Consider the following 21076-nt stretch of genomic DNA (forward strand, 5'->3'; position numbering starts at 1 on the left):
ATGTGGGCGTGTCTTACTTGAAGAGCTGGTCCACGCCCAGCAGCCCCCCTCCCCGCCCCCCCCTGGATGTGGGCGTGTCTTACTTGAAGAGCTGGTCCACGCCCAGCAGCCCCCCTCCCCGCCCCCCCCTGGATGTGGGCGTGTCTTACTTGAAGAGCTGGTCCACGCCCAGCAGCCCCCCTCCCCGCCCCCCCCTGGATGTGGGCGTGTCTTACTTGAAGAGCTGGTCCACGCCCAGCCGGGCCCCGTCCCTGGTGAAGCGCAGGGTGAAGGGGATCAGGCTGTCCACGTGGCAGGTGATGCCCCCGCTCTGCAGGTAGTAGCCTGGGGTGGTGGCGGGCATCAGGGCCCTTGGGGCACCTGAACGGGGGGGAGGGGGGAGGGGGGAATCCATTCATGAGTTTTGACTGGAATCGAATACATGGATTGATATCGATCGATCGAATGACTGACCGGGTACGATGCTGGAGAAGGAGACGCTGGAAACTCTCTGGAACAGGAAGCCGTCGACATCATATCCTGTCACCCGCAGGAAGAAGGCCTCGCTGGGCGGGACAAACTCGGTGATGTTCCAGATGCCAAACGGCCTGCGGTCGGCGTAGTAACGGATGGGGAGGGTCTTCAGGACGCCGCCCGTGATTGACAGGAGCTCCAGCCTATCGGCACGCGCCGGAGGGGACAAGCCGGTCGTGTTCAGCAAGATGTGGGTGGGGATACCTGGACGGAGGAAGGGGGAGGAAGGGGGAGGAAGGGGGAGAAAGAGGGAGGAAGGGGGAGGAAGGGGGAGGAAGGGGCAGGTGAAACAGAGGGTGAAGAGTCGGACAATGGAAGGAAGCTAACTGTCACGTCATCCAAAAACATTTTCAAAAACCAAACATCCTTTCAACTCAAAAAGACAGCAGGTATCCTAAATGGAAGCGCTAAAACAAACATCCCATTGACCCCTTTGCAAAACACAAGGTAGAAAGAAGGTCAACACGCAACCTCACTGACCTTGAACTGGTCGACTGGAGGTCATCTTAAAATCCAGAGTGGGTTTCCTGGAAAACCCCGCCCTGAAGTCTATCGTGCTGAGTCCAGTTATTCTGACTGAATGCCTGCCTTCACTGGCTGTCTGCGTACACAAAGATATTCATGTTCAGGATTTACAATAGAGCTAGGCATCAAAATAACTAACAATGTTCAAAATCCCTCGACTGTGTCAGAGGAAGTGCTACTAAGAAAAGCAATGTCTCCAGCTTGAACTCTAAATGTTTCTTTTTTATTATAAACTAGATCTTTTGCACATTTTGTTGAGGGGAATATTTTGTCAGTTATTTGCTTGTGTGTGTAAACAAGCCATGTAGACTCAAGTAAGTCAAGAGCACGTGTCCCTGCATAGACAACAAACCCAGACAGTGGAACAGGCTCATTGCTGATTTATGTAGAAACAAATCAAAAATCAGCGATTCACAAATACCACGAGCACCTGACTGTTCTGCTTTAATCAGCCAAACAGGAGTATTATAATTAGAGAGGATGAGCTGTGTCGTGTTTATAAGAGTCAGTCTCCTTTGAAGCCAGACTGAAATATACACCGAGTAATTACAATGAAACGCAGGTCTGTGAAAAGTGGAAGATCCTCACCCTAGTTGAAACAGCATACTATAATCTAACGCATGAAGTTATCTTTCTCAAAATGCACCGTGCTGAATTGTTTGGCTGACTCTTCAAACCAAAACATTCAAAATAATTAATTTGAAAGACTGTGATCTTCATACCCCATACTTCAATAATTCAGTCATTGAAAATAAATGTATATGTACGTATGCATACTGTATCCATTGCTTACTATAAACATGAAAAACAGGCCAGTTTGTGGGTGGTACTATCAGTCTCATCTGAGAATGTCATAAACCCTTAAAGAACAAAACACGTCACTCCTCTGACATCCTAATGGCTGTCAGAGAATGACATGCTTGGTCAGCCCACTTAGTCATTAAGTGAAGGGTGATGGAGTCATAACTGAGGGAATGACTCTTAACACGCCCTGAGAGACAATGGGGCCCCTCAATTTGTCCCTGTCATGAATCCATCCATGTCCCAGCCCGGATACACCCAGGCCCTGCTCATATAGGGAGGGAGGGAGGGATTCCTAGGGACATTGTCTTAAACCAGAGAGGGGTGAGTTTGCCAGAAAGAAAAGGCAAGGATGTGTGACTACAGGGTTTGGGGGGAAACTATGATCGGTTTAAGGACCATAAGATTGTGTAATAAAAAGGCAGGATGGTCTTCACAACTACAGTCAACTTTGTTGATTTGTTACGGACCCAAAACTGATCAGATACACTACTTGAGCTTGTTTGTTTGGTCGTCTCTGAACATCTTGAAATACTAATGCATGGAAAATCAGGAACATTCTTTATTTTTTCTCTTTATCTGGCAAGAGATACCATCCTGGAGTCACTACAAATACAGTCCTGCTGTTTCTTTTATTTTTGATGTGTTTGCTCTTGGAAGATTAGAGAGTGAGAGAGAGATATACAAGGAAAGAGAGAGCGCGAGAGAGAGACATAGGCAGAGAGAGAAAGAGAGATAGAGATAAAGAAAGAGAGAGAGATAAAGAGAGACAGAGAGAGAGAGAGAGAGAGAGAGAGAGAGAGAGAGAGAGAGAGAGAGAGAGAGAGAGAGAGAGAAAGAGAGAGAAAGAGAAAGAGAGAAAGAGAGAGAAAGAGAGAGATAGAGATAAAGAAAGAGAGAGAGATAAAGAGAGAGAGAGAGAGAGAGAGAGAGACAGAGAGAGAGAGAGAGAGAGAGAGAGAGAGAGAGAGGCAGGCTGCCACAGCTCGTTCTCTAGGGTTGTTTGCATACTTTTCAAATTACAACCTTCCTAAACTATTATCATGGGCCATAAAACACCAACCAGTATGAATCCAAGACGCACTCATCGCTCAGGTCAGCAAGCTAGAGACAACCCTGGGAATTAGCCCTACACACTCACACACACACACACACACACACACACACACACACACACCACTTGAAAGCACATCTGAGAGATGTCTGGAAAACTGAGGTGCTGAGAGGAAGCTGAGGGCGATTGGTGTTCAACAATCCAAATTCACCAATTAAAGGCAGATTAAAAAAAGGGTCAAATTCTTTCACACACACACACACACACCACACACACGCCACACACACTCTCTCTATGACCACAGTGCTACACGTTAAGGTCATGGCTCATTAGCACAGGGGAAACACAACATGGCACAGCTCAGAGCACAGTGTCCCCGCTCCGCTCAGGCTGCGTTCCTCTGGCCTGGGAAGCCCAGCTGGAGAGGAGAGGGTTATTATTAGTGCTGCTGAGGGACAGGAGGGAACGACAGGAACAAGAACAAGAACAAGAACAGGAACAGCAGCAGCCACCGAGCATTATGGGTAAGAAAGGAATACATCAAACGCCGGCCAGGTTTGATGCTGTGGTTCCATTTGTCCTCTCTCTGTAAGAAAACGTTCTGACAGACGGCTCATTTATAATAAAATAACAAGTTTTTTTTTCCCTTTCAAAACATACAAACAGCAGTCCTGGCAGATTTGCAAGGTGAATACCATTGGCCAGGTCTCCCTCGAAAAAGAGATTTTTAATCTCAATGGGACTTCCTGGTTAAATAAAGGTTAAATGAAATACAAATAACAAGTTCTTCAGGTTGCAAGCGGGTCCACGGTATCCGTGTGCAGGAGGCTTGAGGTCACGATGTCGGACTGGAGTGTCACGGGAGTATGAGGAGGACGATAAGATGGAGACTTGAAAGAGACTAAAGAGCGATCATGCGGCGAAGCGGAGCGTTTTCAAGGAACGGTTGCCACGGTGATGTTGCCCGACAACAACAACAACATCAGAGGGCGACGTTGTCGAGGTGAAATAATAACGACCAAAGCCTCAGGAAGAGAACGGCCAAACCAGTGTTGTTCCCACTGCTCGCTCTCCTGTCCAACCACAACAACCAAACCGCCAGGCTTCATAACTCATTTAAACCCCCTTTTACTTAGTAAATCTCCCCCTCGACGCAGCGGTGAGAAGGACGAAAGAAACTGGCATCGCGGGACTCCCGGGTCTGCAGCCTCGGTGGACCTCAGGATATCACTCAGGTAAAAATGCGAGTAATTTCCTCTCGTCTGACGTTGATGGAGACGGCACCATGCTGGACGTTAACGCTTCAGCTCCTCCATCGCAGGGGGGCCCGGGAGGGAGGGGCAGGGGGGGCCGGGAGGGAGGGGCAGGGGGGGCCAGGAGGGAAGGGCAGGGGGGCCCGGAGGGAGGAGCAGGGGGGGCCAGGAGGGAGGAGCAGGGGGGGCCAGGGAGGGAGGGGCAGGGGGGGCCAGGGAGGGAGGAGCAGGGGGCCAGGAGGGAGGGGCAGGGGGGCCTGGGAGGGAGGGAGGGGCAGGGGGCCTGGGAGGGAGGGGCAGGGGGCCTGGGAGGGAGGGGCAGGGGGGCCTGGGAGGGAGGGGCAGGGGGCCTGGGAGGGAGGGGCAGGGGGGCCAGGAGGGAGGGGCAGGGGGGCCTGGGAGGGAGGAGCAGGGGGGGCCAGGGAGGGAGGAGCAGGGGGGGAGGAGCAGGGGGGCCAGGAGGGAGGAGCAGGGAGGGAGGAGCAGGGGGGAGGAGCAGGGGGGAGGAGCAGGGGGCCTGGGAGGGAGGAGCAGGGGGCCTGGGAGGGAGGAGCAGGGGGGGCCTGGGAGGGAAGCTCCAGGCCCAGACACGACGACACGGCACTGTCAGCCACCTGGGACCTTGCATGTGTCTCCCTCCAGAAGGGGGAACAGCCTTCGCTGACAGTTCCAAAAAGGCTTTTTCTGGAGTCGAGTTGCCTGGTGTCTTTCCTTTGGTCAGAGGAACCTTTCAACTTAGAGCAGCCCCGCATGGCTTATCGATTACACGTCCCTCCATTTACACGGCTTGACGGATGGCAGTCGTAATTCAGCTTAAGTGCTTTGCTCAAGGGCACCGTTCGACTGGTCCCTCCTGGGGTTCAAAATGATGGCTAGGCCATACCACTGACCTGTATAAGTCATTTGAAATGACCCCGGACCCAGATTTCCTGTTTTAGGGTTATTCTCAGGTAGGGAAAAACATTGTTTACCTTTATGGACCACATTCCTGGCTCGGGGTTCTTGATGCTGACGACCCAGGCAGAGTTAGGAATGTGTAGGAGCTGATGCAGGCCATCGTTTATCCTGAGAAGCTTTCCTGTCAACACATACGACACAGATTCCTGTAAAGCACGTCCGTGTCTCGTACCACGGCGTTTAAAGTCCTTCTAACTGAGCTGAATGGGATCAAGAAATTCATTAGGAAATTGTTAGGCATTAGTCATGTTGCCATTAGTCACATGTCGTGTGTGAGGATGTGTGTGGATGTGTGTGTGTGTGTTTGTGTGTGTGTGTGTCTCGGGGAGTGAGGTAGCCTACCCTGAGGGTTGCGTATCTCGATGAGAGGCTGGAGGCCGCTGAGGGCCACCGTGACCTCTTTGAGGCTGGGGTCGAAGGGGATCTGCCAGGTGTTGCTGATCCCGCTGTAGTGGTCTGTGGACAGCAGGTGGATCTTGGAGGACTGAACAGCCTCCTCCACCCACTTCAGAACCTGCATGACGAGACCCCCCATGGGGGGCAAGGGGGGGTGAATTCCAGCTCGGAACGTTCCGTGTAAAGAACGCTCTCTAAACATGCAGCCATCGCATTCCCCGCTGACGTCCTACTGCGTCGCCCCCGGAAACCTGCCCCCCCCCCCCCCCTTGTCAACGCTCCCGGAGCAGCCAGGTCACCCAATCAACAGGTGTCGCCAAGACAGTCCCTCATGTGCCTTGACCCCGGGGACCCCCTCCAGCTCCTGTGTGACCCCCCCAGGCCTGACCCTCTGACCCCCTCAGGCCCTGTTCTCTCCACACATGCCCCCTCCATCAAGCCCCTCTCCTGGGCAACATCACGGCTGTTACCAGTCCCGGCCAGGAAACCAATGACAGGCCTGTCTGGGGAGGGTGGAGGGGGGGGGGGAGGGGGGGGAGGTTGTGCACGCCAGGGCCAGGTGTGGAGAGCCCTGTTGGGGCCAGACCGAGAGGGGGGGCATGGGGGTCACAGAGGCAGGTGGGACTCTGAGGGACTGGAGAGGTTCCTCCTGATTCCCGCCAGCTCGTCTATTTCCACCCGCGCTCCCTTTGTAAAAGGGACTTGAAAGAGGCTTTCGACGGTCTCTCTTACCTCGTTGACCTGCTTCTTGTCCAGATGGAACACCTGTCCAGAACTGGTGGAAGCTATCTCCTCATAGGCCTTGTAGCCGATATGGGTCCGGTCATCACAGTCTCCTGTCAGCACAAAAACCACCTACACACACACACACACACAGATAAGTTTGAATCCTCCATGATATGGCTTTACACTGGCTTAGTTACCATGGTGAGAGAGGGGACACCTGAGACTGCTTCTGTTGGATGAGCTGCAGGACTTCGTTCGTGAGCTTGTAGTCTTTCGACCGCGCGTCGGTGAAGACGTAGATGAAGGACCCTGGGAGGGAGATCTCCAGGGCGATCTTGATGGCACCGATACTCATCTCTGGACAGTCTCCACCTCCCTGGGGACAAACGTGGAGTGAGTCGTCTCCTGCTGCGCTGGACTACAGTCATGTCTGTGCGTTCAAGAACACACAACGTTCCGCAACGTTCACAAGCAACACAGGCTTCCCTCGGTGACCAGGGCCAGAGAGACTGCAGGATTCCAGGAGGTGTTTGTGCGAAGGGGAAATGGAGCCGCGATGTTCCAGCAGAACATCTGGAACTGTCTGGTCCGTGTTTCCAAAGCACACGGATGGTATGTCAGGACTCCTCTGCCCTCCCCTCCATGTCCCAATAACCCCAGTGCCCCAGTCCTCCCCCCCACACACAAACACACTAAGAAAATGAAGGGGCTCAATATAGCTTTTCCCTGTGAGAGAAGAGAAGTCACTGACATCCTCTGGACTGGGAGCTGTGGTAGTGTGGTTCACCAGACTGCGGTTGACTTACAGTACACTTGGCTAACCTTTCAATGTTTAGTGAGTTCAATGTCACTCTGAGCACAAATCTGTGTTTAGTGAGATGTCACAGCACTGAGCACAAAAAGGGCTACTTCCTCCACTGAAGCGTTTCTGTAAGAATTTGAACTTCTAGTCAACACCCTGGCTTGGCTGTCTGTGTTAGTAAATACGACGGAAAATCTGGAAGACATATCAACGCATGTTCCTCAAAAGGTTGTTTACTCGAAGACGTGACAATTAATCTGTGTTTGGACCAGGTGGTCCACAGGTTTAACAGTCTCTGGGTCTGGTTAACTCCTCAACCTACCTGCACGTACAGCTCTTTGAGTTCATACTGGAACTTCTTTGGGTCTGTTGTGATGGTAACGGGTCCGATTTCTGCAAAGAAACATACAAAATCCAACATTAAACTTTAATAACAGACAATTAATTGTGATAGATGGGAGTTCAGACAAACATCCCTATTATAATGTGAATAATTGGAATAGTTTCTTTGACTGAATTCCTAGTTATGGCCAAATATTTGTGTTGGCGAGGGAGTGCGGATGTCCAGGTTCAAATGTCACTTCTTGAACTGGACTAACGGCGAGCTTCCTGTAAACAGACAGGAAACCAGATCTCTCACCACTAGACTGTGTGGACGAGACTTTCAAGCAAAGAAGGAGGGAGAAGAACAGGGAGAGTGAGAAGAACAATATGAGAAGAGATACACAAAGAGCTGTTCGAACATTTAACTGGTCGAACAACCTTGTGATACAGTGAAATAGTACTGAGAACTGACTTAACTACTTCAGAAAGGTACACACACAAACAAACTCGCATAGTTTGTATGGGCACACCATGAGTTGTATTTGACCTAGCTTTAAACAGACTTCAACACCCCCCCTTCCCCCCCCCCCTTCCGACATGCTCTATGGCAGCTGATGAGTCCCAGGGATGACCTTATGACTAAGGTATGTCGTAGTGTCATCACTGGAACTTGTCATATTTTACCCCATATAAAAGCCCGGCATCACCACAAACGTGTCGGTGACGTCACCCCCCCCGGTCACCTCTGTTCTCCGGTCAGGGTCGCTAGTCGCATTTCTCAGTTTACTTTGTTCCGTCCGCTAACGAGCTGCAAAGTCTTTTCGAGGCCGAATTCCGAGTGACTTCAGCCACAACAGCTGTGCTGAGGAACGAATGTGAAGAAACGGTTTTCGCCCAATCTACACAAACAGACGGGCTTTTCTCTTTTCTCTTTTCTTTTTGCCGATGCAAGCAGATTGGTGGAACAAGAGTTTCCTTGTTTAAAGAAGGGCAATTAGCCTACAACAGCTGCATTACATTTGAGTAGCTGCCTAACAAGGAACCAGACAATACAGAACTTGGTCATGGTAGGAATGGTTTGGTGTATTATTGGCATCCTTCAAACAAATAGGCTAGGCCTAGCCCTATACCACGACCAACTGGTTGACCGGTTCATTAGTTAGCTTCCAATCTGTCGAAACACAAAGGTGGATTTGGGCAGGCTGCATGTTGCCAGATTTTCACTGAGGGTCTTTCTTTCGTAATAAAACGTTTCAGGACAAATCTTCACTTGTCAAGTGTTTAACCCCTACTCTCCTGGATTTGTGTCAACAAACGCTTTTAAAGTCAACACAACTTTGCACCATATGTCCTGGCAACAAATTCTTCAGAGGAAAAAACTTTTAATCATCAACATTTTCTTTTCTTTTGGGTGGTTTATTTACGTAAAGTCCAATGGCAAATGGCATCAGAAGTCTTTATGAAAAATACTGTACAAACAAATACTTCAATAATGCATAACAACCAGTGAGGTCTTTTCCAAAGACTTTGATTCTGGCAGCCATGGAGCGTGGAGAGAGGGAACATTCTGCTGATCAAAGAAGACTTTTAAAACTAACAGGGAAATGTGTTTGGCTGCTCTGAATGGAAAGGAGATCTCAAGTTTTTTTTTAAACGTTCATGAATGGAAAAGTTGACATGGTGTTCCCATGCCTTGTCTGATGGGCCGCTGTGATGGGTATTCTTCGGTCCACTCTTTGAATCTTGGCACGGGTTACCATGGTAACCCTTAGGCTTGTGACAGCTGGGTTTTTCCTTTTCAGATGTTGCAAAAAAACACTGTCGTGAAGATGCGGGTCACAACAATCAAACCTTCTCCGAAACCTTGTCGAACCTTTTGCAGACCCTTGAAGAAACTTTCTCCGGATCCTTGTAGAACCTCATGAAATCATCCGAGAGCTTAAATTACCTCCGAACTAATGTCTGGATGATGTCATCTTCCTGATCTGTAAAAACTCGACAGCAATGCACCGGTGTCTGGGGTCAGTCTCAAAGTCACTAAACAGGAAACGATTGAAGTGTTTTCTCGATGATAAAGAACACATTAGAGCCATAAAGGACACGTGTGTGAACTCAGTTTGGAAGAATGCTCTGAAGTCTGACCAGAGGAATGAAACAAAGATATACTATCCACCATAAACAAGACAAATAATGATCTGCTCAAAACATTTTCTCTTTTATTCAACAAGGAAATGAGGTTGACTCAATCTGCACGCAGTAAACACCAAAAACAACTGTTCCTGATTCCGGATGTTTTTACCTTCCACATTTTCACAGCATTTACCAGAAGTAATGCTAATTAAATCCGCATAGGAATCATGTTTTTGTAAACGCTAACAGAGAGGCTAATGGGATGGAACAAACAGGGCAGTTTTCCAGCACAATCTCAGTTTTACCTCCTCAGATAAACGTTGCTGGAAATTTCCTAGAGAATTGTGAAATGTACCTTCAACAAACTAATTTCAGCAATAACAACAGACGGAATTCCAAGACAAATCTCACAGGAAGGTCACAAAAATCCTTGTATATTTAAATAGGCATGCTTCAAGTCCAATTGTTCAAGAAAAAAACATGTTCCTATGTCGACAGACAACAAAACAGAACGACTGTGTCATTCCTCACAAACAATATGTTACATAAACGTTGTAAAATAGTTACCAGAACAGTCTGGGAAAGTAATCCTACCCCCCCCCCCCCCCCCAAATATCTTGGCCACAGGCTCAGGAGTTTATATAGCTGTGGAAACAATCACATTAACAGCCTCGAACAGTTCTTTTCATTTTTTAATTCCTTCATGCAAAGCCCCGGCCATCCGAACACACAATGACTCCATAAAGGACCAATCACAGAGCTCCCAAGATCCTGCACTGTGACAGTACCGATCTGCAGCGACCACAGTAACCCTGAACTCAGACCACTCTCCGACCACCACCAAATCAGTGGTGACACTCAGTCATGTTCCCTGCTCAGGCTTAAAGACAGGATGTCAAGTTTAGCGACAAGTGTGATGCTTTTTTTGTTGTTGAGAGGGAGATTTGTAATAGCGGTCCTAGCAACACGTGTCAGGCTTTGAAGGATTTTCCATCTACCTGAAGATCAACCACCAGTCAGTTTTAACCTCAAACAAACACACACAGACACACACACACACACACGTGCAAGCACACTAATGTGAAAGCTTTCCATTGGATAGCGGGACAATTCATGTGGCCTGCTGACAGAAACATAAGCAGACATGTTTGTGTATGCTTGTCGGTATCTGTGTGGGTGCGTGAGAATCTATATACATGTGTGTGTGTGTGTGTGTGTAGGCTGTTAACAGGGGGAGTAGAGGTGTTCTGGTCAGTGATGGTTGACATCAGTGGGAGAAGGGGGAGGGGCCTGTCCCAGTCAGGATATGCCCCAGGGCTCCACCACTCGGGGGTCTGCTTCCAATTTTGGCTGGACGTGATTGGTCCTGAGCGGCCCACAGCCTCCAGTGGGGGGGGCATCAGAGGAGGGTCTTCACCTTCAAGTGACGCTGGCATCTGCGCGTGTGTGTGCGTGTGTGTGCGTGTGTTACGTGTGTGTGTGTGTTTTTATGCATGTGTGTGTGCGTCTGTACATGGCTGTGAGTCTGTGTTAGTGCGTGAGTCCGTGTGTGTGTGTCTGTGTTAGTGTGTGTGTGTGTGTGAGGAATCTAATAAAACTGTCGGACACGGTTGTCCGACACCGTCTCCCATGCTTGGAACAGTGAGACAGCCACATGTTCAGCAGACAGTGAGGTGGGGGATGGGGGGATGGGAGGTTGGAACACGACCACAAGGGGCATCATTCCTCTCATGTACCTCAGTACTGTAGTGACTTCAGTACTCTGTCTCTGTACAGAGAAGTTAGCCAGTGACTGCTGGATTCCTGTTTAGCTGTACTTTCTACTACATAATGTCATTTTTGTAACAGCCACATTAAATGTAGCTGATGCAGGAATAACAGTTCTTTCATAGGTGACGACTAAATGATAAATGCTACTGTAACACCCCTCCTAAAATAGAATATTTTTCATCTTAGTCACACGGACGCAATGCCAGAGAGTGTTACCCAACCGAAAGTTTCGATGTGCTACAGTACGGTGGGACATCTGTGAGTGATCAAAGCTAGGCGGTCCAAAAAACGCATCAGTTATCATAAATGTATCGTAGGGTCTAACGACATGGGAGAGGATGATGATTTCAACACGTTACCACATCGTTGCTTATACTGTAACTGTAGGAACGCTGGCTGTGACAATAGGATCCCGCCTCCACAATAGCGCTTTTGTTGGAATAGACGTATAAACATTCTCAGATGTTGGCAAGACGGTGTGTGGAACAGTAGTGTGGGACAGCAGAAAAACACGACGCGTGAGCTTACATGTAGTCATTTAGCAGACGCTCTTTTCCAGAGCGACTTACAGTACGTACAGGGACAAGTAGAGTGAATTGCGTTTCCCACGGACACAACGTCATTTTGCACGGTCAGGAATTAAACCGGCAACCTTCTGATTAATAGCCCGATTCCCTAACTGCTCAGCCATCTGACCCCCAGCTTGTATGAAGGATGACATGAATATGTGACAGAGGCTTACTGATGAATGGAATGGGTTTGGTCGAGAGACCACACAGAGACCTCCGTCTGCAGGGGTCGTCGTTCAGATGTGTATTAGTCTGGGACGTGACGCTCACTGAACCTCTCTCCACCCCTGACCCCTTCCGTCTACAGTCCGGTGGCTGGACTCTGAGGCAGCGCGGACTGGGGCAGTCTGGGTAAACAAGGTTGGCAGCTGGGACAGATTAGGGGCAAGACTGCCGGGCGCTCCAGCGTCTGCCTGGGTGTTGGGAAACATGCCAGAAAAAAGGGGGAAAAGCTCTCGCTTTAAGAATCAGTCTGTTTCCACTTTCATCACGTTGTCTCCCTCAGAAGAACCTTAAATCGGGTGGTCACCTCAGGGACAGAGTGGAACACAAGACCCTCTGTCCTCTCAGAGTAGACAGAACGGGGCATGGAAGACAGAATGAAAGATGGAGAAATGACTTTGAGATCCCCTTCTCTTGAAGAGGACACTGATTATTAACCCAAAAGCCGTTCCCAGTGACGGTGTTTGTTCCAGATGGAGCAGATTACACAGGTTCTTATCTCTGGAAACACATTACCGCCGACAAACGCTGTGCCCATTCATCCCGAATTAAGGCCTTGACACCCATTAAAGTACGGTTACCTAGTGCCCTCCCTCCCTCCTCCCCTCTCTTTCTGCTGCGCTAGCGTTTCACTCTCCCCCTCTGTGCGCGGGAGACGCTGACTAGCCGGGCGCATGGTGAGTTTTCAACCGTGCAGGAAACGTTTCAGCACCACAGAGCCAGCTCCCCTGGAGCAGAGGAAGGAGAGCGAGAGAGGGTTCCACAAACAGAACCAGACAGCAAACAAGGGGGAGGGAAACCAGAAACACAGAGAGAGAGAGAGAGAGAGAGAGAGAGAGAGAGAGAGAGAGAGAGAGAGAGAGACAGAGACAGAGACAGAGAGAGAGGAAAACCATGAAGAGGTCTGGGACTGCCTCAGCTGTTCCTCCCACGAACTTACATTAACCACACTAACCTACAGCACGCACACACACACACAGGAAAGAAACCACAAGACGACTTTTTAAACTTACTGCCAGGAGAACCCACAGCACTTTGGCTTTACAGGCTGAGCCAAACATGGCACATGTCATTCTGCACCAGCCAGCCCAGTTCCAGACAGGCCATACACATGTTTTGACTAAAGTGTACAAGAGAAGCTTACAAGGTAATGGGAAAAAATGTGCCTTTCGAAACATCCAACATGAGATCACGTCATCGCAAACCATGGGAACATTCACATTTGGCACAACTTTCTAGACGGAGGTAAATCTAATATGTTCCAAATGAGTTTGCCAGAATCTATGTTTTTTTTAAACATATCAATAAAGATCTGTCTTTCATAACTAGCGTCTAGACATTAATCTCTGCGTTAAGATGTTTTAATTTGACTGTTAAACTAGTGTGTTGGGAAAAGCCCTTATGAAAGGGCCCTGCAGAGACCTCACCAAGAGTCTCTGCTTCTCATCATGGGTAATAAAGCTGCTTGCTCGATAACTGGCAAACACAAGTTCTGTTGGAAGCTAATAGCATAGACTTCCAAAAGCAACCGATCATCTCCTCTCGCTCTGTTCCTGATGGAGTTCCTTATTTCCATCCTTCCTGCCTGCCTGCAGGTGCAGCTAGCCCAGTTAACAGGAACATTACCTTTTCATTCCTTTCCCAGCGGCAAAGACAACCAACGCAAAACAACGAAAACATACCTTCACGGAACACGGCTTCATAAACACCCCCAAAAAAACACATTACGATGTATAGAGCGAAGGTCGAAGGTCAAAGGTCAGATACCAGACGTTCATGTCCAATCACGGTTCACGTCGAGGTTCACCTTGGCACCTATAAATCAAGCATCATCACAGCAGTGGCTGTCATCACAGCAGTCACTGTTGACGTGTAGCTGACAAGGTTCGCTTGCATAACACAGTGAACCATGCACAACCGAGGCGCTGAATGATACGAGACTCATTTAAAAATGAGGTAACTGAAAAAGAGGTACGAACTAACGGTTAGCTACTCCTGACCACAAACCCATCAGTTGCCCCGACGACCACGACAAAGCTGGGAGGGATTTCTGAGTTCACGTCCAGAGCTCCCTAAACCTGTAACCAATCAGCAATCAGCTTCATCCAATCAGAGGACGACAAATGTCTGACCTTAATGCTCTACGTCGCTCCCCCATGATTCCAACACACACACACACACACACAACACACACAGACACATTAAATCAGTAGCAGACACAGGCCTTGAGGCCTAAATCATCCCTAGATCATCCCTGTTTGTCTGCTCCCTCCCTCCCTCCCCCATCCCAAACTCCTACATTCCTCTTCCCCCTTATTCTCTTCCGCCATCACGAGTTCAAGTGCTGGCGCTCAGACGGTCACACGAGGAACGGCGTGACCTCATCGATCCGCACCGGTCATCGGGGAAACGGGGGGGGGGTTTATCTCCTAATCCAAATCATAACGAGGTTCTAAAGGAGGCAGTTGAGACCCCCAGGGGTCCGGAAGGGGACGTCCGACCTCTGGTCTTCCCAGGAGGAGTGCTGGGCCTGGGGTTTGAGGAGTCGGGACGTACCCTCCCTGGAGCAGTGCACAGCTGGGAATGACCCAGAACCCCACGGACTGAAGAAAAAACGGACAGGTAACCAAGTTACCTTAAAGTCTACCTCCGTCCTTTAAATGAAAAAGGGTTAAGTAGTGTTTACACAAAGGTCATCACTGTGACTTGCAAAGCACTGGAACCCCCCCCTACTGAAACCACAAGCCAACAGGGGTAATCTGTGGTGCGGCCCAACATGGCCTCAGGTATGCAGGTTTTCCAAGATGAAAGCTGGAGGGGAGGGCGGCGGGGGGGGGGGGGGAGTTAACCTCCCAGAGTAAACTACAAGGGTGAAGAGTCTGGAAAAACACTGGTCTCATGATGCCCAAGGCATACTAAAAAGGGGCGCGCGAGCGAGCGCTCCTGAAAAAAATTAAAGGCTATTTTAATATTCCAGGCAGGTAATTAGAGAGATGAAACGGTGAAGGTCTGACTGTCCTCTGACACGCTCCTCTCTAACTCCCCCTACCCCCCTCCCTGATGTCATCATTATTGAGTGTCCACTGTAGTAACCTGACGTGAGCGGGGCTAAACAAACGAGACGGAGGAGACACGGGGGGGGACGCGGAAGATTCCGGAGCGCTGACAATGGAGGCTTTGATCATCCGCGGGGGTCGACAGAGATCCCGTCATCACCTCTGATGACTCCACGCCCCTCGCTTCGGTCAAAGACCCAACCCCAGACATCCATCATGGGGGTGTGGGGGAAGGGGGGGTGGGGGGGGGGAGGCGTAACCAAAGTGGAACGTCTTTGGAGATCAAGAGATTCAGCAACCGCCAGATGGCAGTGAAACAAGACAGGGGAGAGAGGACAGGACCTGGAGGTGATGAAGGAGCGGTCGGTCTCAGCCGGCCAGGCTGGTGAACACTTCTGTTCCGGAGGGAAGGCAGGGCTGGAGGGAGACATGGAGCACCACCAAAACACAAAACGACCATTCAAACCTCTGCTTGATCCATGGAAGAAAACTCGCCCTGAGTCTGCCAGCGGTCGACCTACGACACCGAGCCCTGACCCATCTCCACCTCCACCAATGAAACACACAGACAGGCACAGACAGATCACACCATCACACTGTGAGGTGAGGGGGGGTCAGATGGCTGAGCGCTTAGGGAATCGGGCTACCAATAAGAAGGTTGCTGGTTCGATTTCCGGCCGTGCCAAATGAAGTCGGTCCCTGTCCCTTCACCCTATTTGCCTCGGGGGGAATGTCCCTGTACTTACTGTAAGTCGCTCTGGATAAGAGCATCTGCTAAATGACTACATGTAAATGTTTACAAGACAACATGTGTGTGCACTGATGTCCAGGAGGTGGAAACTGAAATGGCTTTGTTAAGGGGATGTGGGGGGGTGGGGGTGGTGGAAGACATCACTTGCCAACGGAAACTAATTTGGGGGCCCAACTAGCTATCAGCCCAATATCAACAAGACAGGAATTTCCAGCTTCTGTTGTGCAGCTATCTCCCGTGTCACAGTATAGCGAGGCTTGATGGCATCTTGTCCCCCAGCCAAGGGGAAATCTCAGGGGGTTATGCTACAGTGAAAGCCTAGCATAGCCCTTCCCCGACACTATCAGTGCCTCGACAGTGCAGAGAGCTGCCATTCAGAGGCTGTATAAACACAATCCCTGTGCCTCAGTAAACGGACTCCTGAAATTAGCCTTTTTTTCTTCATTGTCTTTCTCTTTCGTTCTGTCTAAAGAAAGAGAGGGGTGGGGGGTGTGGGGGGGGGGGGTGCTTCCTGAGTGCTTTCCATACGAGCCTGATCCCAAAAGCCAGCCACCCCCTACCAAACACACAAACATTTACAGCGACACGCAAAAACACATGTACGCGCACGCACACACAAGTAGTGCTTGGCATGCACACAGAAACACACACACACACTCACACACATCGCATGTTGACTCAGTGAGACTGGAGCAGGAACAGTAGGGTGGCTGAGGCCTCCGATTCAAAACCAGCCAAGACAAACAGGATCTATCTGTATCTGGGATGGAAAGCGGGGGGGAAAATGGATACATATCGAGAGAGGGGGGGGAAAACTCAAACCTAAAAATAACAAGCTTCGCATATCTGCCTCTGTGCCGTGGCGGAGCGCTGGAGCGGACAAGACTACGAGGACACTGTGGAGTTGTTTTGCTGGTATGGCTCTGTGCAGCACTAATCATTCCTCAGTCTCCCTTAAGGGATTTCAAGAAACAGATTCTAACATCCTCATAAAAGTAGCTGAACTGTGGCTGTTGGTCGGCACAATAGGACACAATAGGACACCGTCAGGAAGTTGTACCCGCTGAAGATCCCTTTGGTTGCTCTGAGAGTAGTTAAGAGGGAATGTTAATGAGCCAGATGATTGGTCAACAGGGTTGTTTCTTTATGGTTTACCCATAAGTCGAATGTTTCTTGTATTTTCAAAGGCATGCAAACAAATTGAATTCATGATCTATAGATTAGTTGTGTTTCGCGCATTCCTCATTTTCCCTTTTTTGATTTGTTTTGGCACTGCCCAAAGGACGAGACAGGATCAAGGCTTTACAGGAGAAAAAAAAAAGCTTTCAGAATTTGACATGCTGAATTCTAGAAGAGGAGCAAGCACATCTGGAATACTGAACTCACAAGAACCCCCACCCTCTCTCTCTCTCTCTCTCGTTGTTCTGTAAAAAAGAATCTTGGTTATGTTACAGTATTGTGATCTACAACATAACCAGACGTATCTTGGAAAGGCATTCCAGAGCGCGTGCAGGAGGGGACCGAACGAAAATGCATTTAGCACAGCCTCTGGTTGACGTGATGCACGTTCAGGGGTTCCCTCACTTGGGTCCTGCGTTTGAGAGCGCGCACACAGCTCTCCAAAATGCCTTCCCCCGCGCTCCGGTCTGTATCGCGCGCTGCGGTGGTGTTGACCGAGCGTTCTAGTCGACGCCTCCACTTCTCACCTCGACCCCAGCACACAAACCATACCATTGGGTTTTGTTTACGTTCTAGGGAGTAGTTGAATGAGTTCCTCGCTCTCTGCTGAACCTAATTACAGACTCGGACCTTCAGCTGGGTTTTAGGCCCAAAAAAGCACCTTTATGTAATAAGGCTACCTAGCCAAGGTGTGACAGTATCACGAATAGTGTTAAATGGTTAGAATATTCAAATTAGTTCAAATAATTTATTTGCGCATTAGGAATTAAATAATATATTCCAAGGCACGGGGCAGAGGCAATAAGGGGCACAGGTAAAGCATGGAAAAGATCACATAACATCCTCTGGACACAACGGTCAAAGCCACATATTAACTGACAGAATGCATAAGTGACAGAACATGAAAACATCTGCGTTGGTGGAAACTCGAAGTCACCTTAGCTTGAGGTGTGAGGACGTCACCAATTAAGAGCCCGGAGTCTGAGTAAACTACTAGATTTCTCACGTCTCTGTGTGCTTATGTTTCGGAGCAGGTCTAGTCTTGACAACAGAGCTAGTTAACATCTGGACCCATCCACACACGTAAGAGACAGATAAATACTGGCGTGCTTTCATAAAAAGTTGCGGTAAAAGTGTTAAAAAAAATTAAGTTTACCTGGGTCGTGAAAGGGTACCAGAGCAAAGTTATATAAAGGTCTCTGTTGTCTGCTCAACGACGTTTCCAAAATCGTGGATGCCCCCTCGATAACCTGCACCAGGTCATCGTACATGGAGCCAGTCACATCAAATACGAATGCCAAGGTGGACGCACCCTCCGGGATGTCCTCTTTGGCCTCCTCGGTACTGGTGTCCTGACCGGAGGAAAAAACGACTAAAAGAACCTGCACGAGCAACAGGAACAATAGCCTGGTGCCCATTTTCAGACCGAAAGGTCTACAATAACTAAATGCTATAGTTGTCTATTTTCCAGTCGGAACCTTATGATGAATCTCGAAGTAAAGGGAGCGACATTGGCTCTCTAAACCCGTGACAAAACAGTGATGAAAACGTCTGTTCTTTCTTCAATGGAAAGAGAAGTCGAAAAAAGAGATGAAAACAATTCCCCCCGGCGCTGTCCAAGATGCTGCACTTCCTGCGCCCTCAATCTTCCTCTGCCTCTATGCGAGTGATTCTACTTCTCCGCAGTCCCTCCAAACTTCTTTTCGTCCTCCTTGAAACTTAAGAAGGAGCTGCCGACTCAGGAGCCCTTGTTTCAGCTCGGAGAGCCTTTGTCAAAGCTCAGGAGAAGAAGGCTCAAGACAAAATTAACGGACTCTCATTGGACAGCAGAAGTGGGGACGGTTGATCTTGTGCGTAAAGAGGTCGGCGCTCTTAAGTGCAGAAGCAGTGTGGAATCGTGTACATAATTTGTTTTTTTTAATCCGGCATAAGTTTGGTTTATACTCTTTCTTTAAACTTATTTTTTTCATCAAACGGGCCTAATAATTGGCGGGAAGAAAACAGTTTCATTTTAATTTACCCCAGGCCAATATCATTTTAGGATTAATCAGCAGAGTTTATATATATATAAACCTGTAGGCTTTGAGAATCTCAGACCCTCCAGTTCACTGGGCAGGGAAACGATAAAACGGACCATCCGTTGAACCTCTGGCACCATCTATAGGTATAACATATAACACACTGTTCAACAAACCTCTATTTCTAGATTAGAGGTCTTGTTCCAAACAGACAACGTCCTTTGTGGAGTTTCTATAGACGTAGTGACTTAGTCCGGGACATGGTTTAACTTGTGTCATGGGAACTGCGTCAATAGAGTGTCTCTGAACATAGAGCGATTAGTCTCAGGTTTCACTCGGACGTCATAAGTGTTTTAAAAGACCCACCTAATTGCATGGTAGTTAATTAAAAGCTAAGTGATCATTTTTGTACAAAAAAACACGCTACAAATAATGCATGTATATTTCCGTGTGGGAAAATACAAAATGCTTTAAGAATCAAACAAACATCAAACAATAACAATTCGTATACCTTATTTTTCTAAAACAACCTTAAATATATTGTTTTATTTACCAATAAAACAACATGGGGGTATTGAAGAGCAGTTATATTTGCTGGCACTAGGGGGGGCTAGTGCACTTCTTTGCAGCTGGTTGTGCTCGCTCCCATGAAGAACTGATGTATTCTGCATCCACGGCAACAAGACGAGGAGTGAGTCAGCATAAACCTAAACATCTACTGCAGCAGACTCCGAAACAATGTCAGATTAGAGACTGGCAAAGTAAGCAAAGGAAGGCCAGACAGAGAGAGAGATAAGTAGAAGGAGAGAAAGAGAGAGATGGTAAAAGTGAAGGCTAATGTTCCACCAAGTTATGTAGCTAAAGAGTTTCATGGAAATATTCAAATGAGGACCTGACCCAGACCAGCCCAGGTGCATTCAAATAATGTTAGCCTGAGTGGTGAGGGCTTTGCATGGTAAACAAGCAGTCGGGCTTGGAAAAAATGCACCACAAGAAATTAAGGACTTGCGTAACTCCTTCCATCAGCGTTCAAGACAAACTGGAACCACAGAAGACTGAGACGTTTACCGTGTTCTGAATCTGCACATCCATGGGATTTATGTCGGTCAACATGTTAATTCAGATTTCAGCCAAGGCACATACACACACATACACACACACAGTAAGATGTGAAAACGTTTGTTGTTTGCTTGACTCTAGCTTGACTCTAGTCCAGCTAAAGCTAATTGTGGAGAGACATAAATCTGGTCTTTTATTGTAATGGCCCAGTTTTCTTGGTGCTAAGAGGCTGGCGGTTAGGCTAAATCTGGTAGTTTGGCAAGGGGGACGAGGCCTAAAGTGTTTGGACCAGGGTTCTGGTGAAACTCAGCCAAAACCAAGAAGAATATTCAGCCAAGCCCGAGGCTTCTAGAACGTTCATTTCCGTACACAACAGCCTTCAAGGCACGACCCGAAGCTAACCGCTACACACTGGCTGTTCTGATCCAGATGAACAGGTGCCTCATGCATTACGGGCCAATGCAACACAGGACCAACAGGAAGTGGAGAGAGGAAACGTAGAAGGAGTCAGGAAGAAAGGAAAAGAGAGAGAGAGAGAGAAAGAGAGAGAGAGAGAGAGAAAGAGAGAGGAGAAACAGGAGTCAGAGAGAAAGAGAGAGAGAGATGAACGGCGGGAGGGAGAGAGTGAAGAAACAGAGAAAAAAGTACCCTGTTTTCTTTTTCAGGGCAGGCCAAGAACCCCTCACACAGAGCCCCCAGCAGATCTGCTGCTCTCCTTCTGTCTTACTGCGCTGCATTGAGATTCTACCCAGTCTGACGGTGTGGGTGGTTGAGAGAGAGAAACAGCGAGGACTGGGGAGCAAAGGTGTGTGTGTATGTCAGTAAGTCAGTAATTAAATAAGCAGGGTAGAAATAGACACAGAGAAGGAGATCTGGTGCGTTTCCAGGGGCAGTCTCATGTTTGGGCGCCACCTCACAACAGCCTAACGACCTCTGACTCACGAGACCGGTTTGACTTTAACGTGAAAACA

General features: G+C 48.7%; 1 protein-coding gene across 1 annotated transcript in view; it reads right to left on the minus strand.

Annotated features, from left to right (window-relative positions):
- The window catches only part of hmcn1 (hemicentin 1), a 45506-nt gene extending 26667 nt beyond the window's left edge, over nucleotides 1-18839 (minus strand). The window contains exons 1-9 of the mRNA XM_047052058.1: nucleotides 18185-18839; nucleotides 7350-7420; nucleotides 6443-6601; nucleotides 6232-6354; nucleotides 5446-5617; nucleotides 5118-5224; nucleotides 994-1114; nucleotides 454-717; nucleotides 216-360 (exon numbers count right to left, since the gene is read on the minus strand). Of these exons, the coding sequence (XP_046908014.1) occupies nucleotides 216-360; nucleotides 454-717; nucleotides 994-1114; nucleotides 5118-5224; nucleotides 5446-5617; nucleotides 6232-6354; nucleotides 6443-6601; nucleotides 7350-7420; nucleotides 18185-18446 (1424 nt within the window). The 5' untranslated portion in view covers nucleotides 18447-18839. The remainder of the gene's footprint in view (nucleotides 1-215; nucleotides 361-453; nucleotides 718-993; nucleotides 1115-5117; nucleotides 5225-5445; nucleotides 5618-6231; nucleotides 6355-6442; nucleotides 6602-7349; nucleotides 7421-18184) is intronic.
- Between the last annotated feature and the right edge of the window lie 2237 nt (nucleotides 18840-21076).

The sequence above is a fragment of the Hypomesus transpacificus genome, unplaced genomic scaffold (assembly GCF_021917145.1).
Source record: "Hypomesus transpacificus isolate Combined female unplaced genomic scaffold, fHypTra1 scaffold_195, whole genome shotgun sequence".
Classification (NCBI taxonomy): Eukaryota; Metazoa; Chordata; class Actinopteri; order Osmeriformes; family Osmeridae; genus Hypomesus; species Hypomesus transpacificus.